The sequence below is a fragment of the Neoarius graeffei genome, chromosome 14 (genome assembly GCF_027579695.1).
Source record: "Neoarius graeffei isolate fNeoGra1 chromosome 14, fNeoGra1.pri, whole genome shotgun sequence".
Classification (NCBI taxonomy): domain Eukaryota; kingdom Metazoa; phylum Chordata; class Actinopteri; order Siluriformes; family Ariidae; genus Neoarius; species Neoarius graeffei.
In genome coordinates this window covers 66338107-66344106 of record NC_083582.1, presented here as the reverse complement: position 1 = coordinate 66344106, position 6000 = coordinate 66338107, and the positions used below count along the sequence as shown (strand labels likewise).

General features: G+C 43.2%; 1 protein-coding gene across 19 annotated transcripts in view; it reads left to right on the top strand.

Moving 5' to 3' along the window:
* Positions 1-2099: 2099 nt before the first annotated feature.
* Positions 2100-6000, top strand: part of jakmip3 (Janus kinase and microtubule interacting protein 3) — a 151688-nt gene continuing 147787 nt past the window's right edge. For 18 of the 19 annotated variants that reach the window (XM_060939063.1, XM_060939065.1, XM_060939059.1 and 15 more), the window contains exon 1: positions 2118-2252. In XM_060939063.1, coding sequence (XP_060795046.1) covers positions 2118-2252 — 135 coding nt within the window. Of the gene's footprint in view, positions 2253-6000 lie in introns of all 19 variants that reach the window. The other variant, XM_060939067.1, reaches the window with a different exon arrangement.

Here is a 6000-nt window from a genome sequence, read left to right as displayed (position 1 = left end):
GTATCATACTATCAGTATATTTTATTTCGTGTCTTTCCTGATGCATGATTGCTTTTCTGGGTTAATCGGAAAAAAAAAAAATCACCGAAAAAGCATGAACCAGAAAAGGTTTAACATCCCCAAACTATTAAAGGGTGTAATTATAAGCCACACTAATGCAGATCTATTAGGAGCTTTGTTTATTAAAGTATATGTAAATGAATTTGCTAGTGTGTGGGAGAGAAATCCTAGACTATGCTGGAGTTCTAAGCCCACCTTTAGCTTGTGGTGAATATTAATGCATGACTGAGAGCCATGTAATAAAAAAGGAAGGTGTGTATAGAGAGGTTTAGCAGCCAAGTGAGGAAGAATTCAATCCAGTTTCACCAAATAATTTGAATCGAGTAGTGTGAGAGGCATTGCAGGATAAGTGTGTGATTTAAAACTTATCTGGTCTGCTTCCAAAGCTATTCTGCAAATCTTGCCTCTCTCACCACCCTGAATTTTAAATTATTTGGAAAAGAAAAGTAGAGTTTACTGTCCAAAGTGCAAGAGCTACTTCAAAGAAAGTCCATCCATCCATCCATCCATCCATTCTCTGTAGCCACTTATCCTGGACAGGGTCACAGGCAAGCTGGAGCCTATCCCAACTGACTATGGGTGAGAGGTGGGGTACACCCTGGACAAGTCACCAGATCATGCAGGGCTGACACAGGTGGTGTTTACATTAGACCGTATCAGCGGATCATCAGATTAACGTTTTTAAAACGATTCGCGTGCACACAGCAACGCCAATACACGATTCGCGTGCACACAGCAACGCCAATACACGGATACGCTAATCACATGACTAATTACGGCATGTAAGTTGAAATGTGTCAGTGCGGCTCAGCGCTTCCTCCTCAGTGGCTGCGCTCCAAATCACTCCGCCCTGAACAGCGAGTGCCCTCTGGAGGGTGCACACTCCGGCCCTGTGCAGCTCACAGAGCGCGCGAGTGAAGCGCACGAGCAGTGATTCGGGAGTGAGCCGCTGTGTGTGTGATCCCAGTGTATATCGGGCATGCGCAAGTCACTCACCACTTGCAAGTGGAAGGATGGCAAGCCTAAAGACAATCATAACTACACAATGGGCAGTATTTGCATCTTACCATGAACAACATTAAGAATAGCAAAGCATTATATTCATACTTTTATACTCTTTAATGAAAAACAAAAAGGTGATACAAGGCGGAAACAGTAGCAGGAAGTGAAGTCCACGCCGTTTTTCAGCAGTCGCATCACATGACCAACGTGGCATGAACAACGCCAGTGAATCAGGAAGGTGGATGTCACAGTGACGTTGTCCAATGACGACGTCAGCTAGAGCTCAGCACTGCGTTTCCTCGTATCTCAATGTTTACACAGCACCGGATCAGATACGAACTGGGTTGAATACGTGGGCCCTGGCGGATTCAAGTTGTTCCGCCTGTGGAGTCGTTTCCCGGCGTTTTAATGTGAACGGACAGTGCATCCGCGACGAAAACGAGACGGATATGGTCTAATGTAAACACCACCACAGAGACAAACAACCATTCACACTCACATTCACACCAACGGTCAATTAAGAGCCACCAATTAACCTAACCTGCATGTCTTTGAACTGTGGGGGAAACCGGAGCAGCCAGAGGAAACCCACACAGACACGGGGAGAACATGTAAACGCCACACAGACAGAAAGGCCCCCGTCAACCACTGGGCTCAAACCCAGGACCTGCTTACTATGAGGTGACAGTACTAACCACTACACCACCATGCAGCCCACTTCAAAGAAAGTGAAGTGGAAAATCAAGCGTCTTGGATAATAGAGATAAGATACAGTTGTTGGAAACTTTCTAAGTGACATTGAAAAGCCATGTTGACAAGATGACATGCAAGCCATACGTGATCTAATTTCCTAAAGTGTAAATTGTCCTATAAAATGAGATATACTCTAAAACTTGACTTCGATCTTGTCTTCCATGTTGACTGTGCCATGTCTTTATCTGTGATCTGCAGGTGGGTGAGAAGATGTAGCTGAACACTGAACAAACTCAAACCGGGATCCTTCACAACCTCAGGTCATCCCTGGGAAGGGTGTGGCCTGTGGAGCACCACCCACCATGGCCAAGAAGGCGTCCAGTGGGCGGGGAAAAGGGGAACGGACGGACGCCATGGCGGCCCTTCAGGCAGCTAATGAAGAGCTGAGGGCCAAACTTACAGACATCCAGATCGAGCTGCAGCAGGAGAAGAACAAGGTGGGCTGAAAGAAAGAAAGAAAGAAAGAAAGAAAGAAAGAAAGAAAGAAAGAAAGAAAGAAAGAAAGAAAGGTTATGGGAACCAATCCAGCTTTCTACTTGTGATTAATGATTATAGTTCTTTTGTGCTTTTTATATGCATTTTATATTTTTTTAATGGGATTTCAGGATGTCCTACAGAAGTCTGATGGTCTCTGATGGTGACAGTCCTTTATAGTAATAAACCAAACAGATCTAGTATCTGGTTAATTGCTGGGTTGCGTCTGACATCACATCCGCCTCATTAGATATGCAAGACATGAAGTGGTGGTCAGCTCAGCTCACTGTTCACAAAGCGTTGCTATCACTAGGGCTCCTTGCTAGTCATTAAAATGCCCTACACTTGTGTTGTTTTGGGCTGTTCAAAATGAACAAACCATGAAACTGATAAAAGTTTCTTCCGGGTTCCCTGTGAAATGTTTAAAAAGGGTGAGAGAGCAAAGGATTTTACCAAAATATGACAAGAAAGGTGGCTCTTGAACCTTTTCAAAGGGAGCCAAATTGAAGAATGCTCAAGTTTGCAGTGGTCACTTCGTAAAATGTATGTAAATTCCTCTGATTTATTTTGTTTGGATTTGCAAATTACTTTTCTCACCATTTTCCATCATTTTGTGATGTTTTGAAGTTCAGGAGATGCATAAGTCCATAGATGTGTTTCTGTTTACTGTTTGATTGTGGTCACCATATTGTAACCTAACACGTATGTTTTCACTTTATTTATTGGGATATCTTAGCAATCTTTACAAGGATGATGATGTAGCTTGGGCTCCTACACAGAACTTACAGTGGATATAAAAAGTGCACACACCCCATTAAAATGATACATTTTTCTGATGTAAAACAATGAGACCACAATAAATAATTTTAAAACTTTTCCCACCTTTAATGTGACCTATAACCTGTACAATTCAATTGAAAAACAAACAAATCTATTAGGGGGAAAAGATAAAAAAAAAAAAGTACAATAAGCTGGTTGCATAAGTGTGCACACCCTTAAACTAATACTTTATTGAAGCACCTTTTGATTTAATTACAGCATTCAGTCTTTTTCGGTCAGAGTCTATCAGGCTGCCACATCTAGACTTGGCAATATTTGCCCACTCTTCCTTGCAAAAGCGCTCCAAATCTGTCAGATTGCGAGGGCGTCTCTTGTGCACAGCCCTCTTCAGGTCACCCCACAGATTTTCAATTGGAGTTAGGTCTGGGCTCTGGCTGGGCCGTTCCAAAACTTTTTTGGAGTCATTGTTGTGCTGAAAGATGAAATTCCTCTTAATCTTCAGCTTTCTAGCAGACACATGAAGGTTTTGGGCCAAAATTGACTGGTATTTAGAACTGTTCATAATTCCCTCCATCTTGACTAAAGCCTCTGTTCCAGCTGAAGAAAAACAACCCCAAAACATGATGCTGCCACCACCATGCTTCACCATGGGTATGGTGTTCTTTTGCTGATGCACAGTGTTGTTTTTGCACCAAACATACCTTTTGGAATTGTGGCCAAAAAGTTCAACCTTGGTTTCATCAGACCATAACACATTTTCCCACACGTTTTGGGAGAGTTGATGTGTTTTTGTTGTTTTTTTTTACAAAATTTAGCCGGGCCTGGATGTTTTTCTTTGACCCTACCTCATAGTCCAGACATATGGAGAATACGGGAGATTGTTGTCACATGTAGTACACAACCAGTACTTGCCAGAAATTCCTGCAGCTCCTTCAGTGTTGCTGTAGGCCTCTTGGCAGCCTCCCTGACCAGTTTTCATCTCGTCTTTTCATCAATTTTGGAGGGACATCCAGTTCTCAGTAATGTCACTGTTTTCCCATATTTTCTCCACTTCTTGATGACTGTCTTCACTGTGCTTCATGGTATATCTAATGCCATGGAAATGTTTTTGTACCCTTCTCCTGACTGATACCTTTCGACAATGATCCTTTGGTGCTTTGTAAGCTCTCTGTGAACCCTGGCTTTTGCTGGAGGATGCAACTGAGTAAATGTCTGAACTTTATTTGGGGTTAATGAATGAACCCTTTATTGTCACTGTTACCAGTGAAATTGACCATCAACCTGTCCTTACAGAGGGGGAACAGGACAGGAAGACAGGGATAAAAGAAAAAGAAAAGAAAAAAGGAAAGATGAGGATAAAAGAACACCCCCCACTATGCTCCTATCAGGAGTACAGTGTGGGAACATTTAAGAACCTCCGCAAAAGCACACAATAACACAAGTACACTTTGAAACATGGGACTTGAGGGGGGGAAAGGGGGGAAGGAGGGGGCAATCAGGGGTGGGGGGAAGGGGTAGGTGGTAGGAGGGGAGGGGAGGAGGTAGAGGTAGCCCAGTGCAAGCAAGCAGCCATCCACTCCTGCAGCCATGCAAACGGCGCTGGTCACGCACCCGCTTGTCACACTGGGGGTGAAAAATGGCGACCGCGGAAAATTGGGGAAGGAATGCGGCGAGAGTGTCTCCCAGCAGTGACCTTCTGGGGGAATGTTATCCCAGCAATGGCCTTGATCAAGGCCAGCGCTGTTCAGGGAGCCGAATGTCGATAAGATAGAGATTGTTTAATCTTTCAAACAGACGCAGCCTTTACATGTCCACACCACTCATCCATATCTGTCCATTTCGTCCATTCTGTTCAATTCAATTCCATTTGGTCTCCGAAATACGTATTCCTTGCAAAGCTGAAAGCTGCTCCGAGATAACAACCATTTTGTGGTTAAAGTTCTGAATGTCCACAAGTCCGAGTGCCAACAGCTTTGCCCACCACTCCAATCATATCGGGCAGCTTTGTGGGGCTTTGAACAGCTGTCACCATTGTCTGATTTCCTCGATATACCAGGGCAATGCCTAATCCAATCAGCAAAAGTCCTGTAATCATGGTTCCGAATAGGTAGATATCTTCAATGTCCTCCACAGACATTCCGGCAGGACAGGTGGGTTCCCCCAAACCCAGAAACTGTGTCAATTTCGTTAGGAGACCAGTTTATCAAATCCATGCTTTTTTAGTTTAGAAATTCAATGCGGAGAGAGTGTCTCAAAAAAAAAGGTATAGGCAGATGAGACGAACAAAGAGCACAAGCAGGAAAAAAAAGGAGAGGAGAGGAGAGGAGAGGAGATGCGACCGCCTTCCGTGAGAGCACGGAGGAAAAAAAAATCAGAGTAATTTTAATTGATGGTGGGTGTGAACTCAAAAAGACTGAATGCTGTAATTAAATCAAAAGGTGCTTCAACAAAGTATGAGTTTAAGGGTATTCATAGTTATGCAACCAGCTTGAATTGTACAGGTTATAGGTCACATAAAAGTTTTGAAATTATTTATTGTGGTCTCTTTTTTTTTTACATCAGAAAAACCTGTCATTTTAACAGGGTGTGTACACTTTTTATATCTACTGTAGGACATGATAAAGTGAAAGCACAATCAAAGGAGAGTAAACAGCACAAAGAACGAGCAAAATTACAAGAAGAAAAGCGCAAATGTTCTGAGGCTCATGAGGCCTTGCTTGAGTTTCCTAAACTAATGAGAATTGAGATGCCAGAATGACAAGGACTCCAGGAGGAGCCTGACAGTGCAGGACATGATGTAGCATGCCAAGCAGATCTTACATGCAGGAATACTGTTTGTATGGAAGAGGAGCTCAAGAGACTGAACAGTGAGCTGTATGAGCTCAGTTAATTTTCCTACTCATAGGAAAAATCCTTCTTTGATAGCATAAA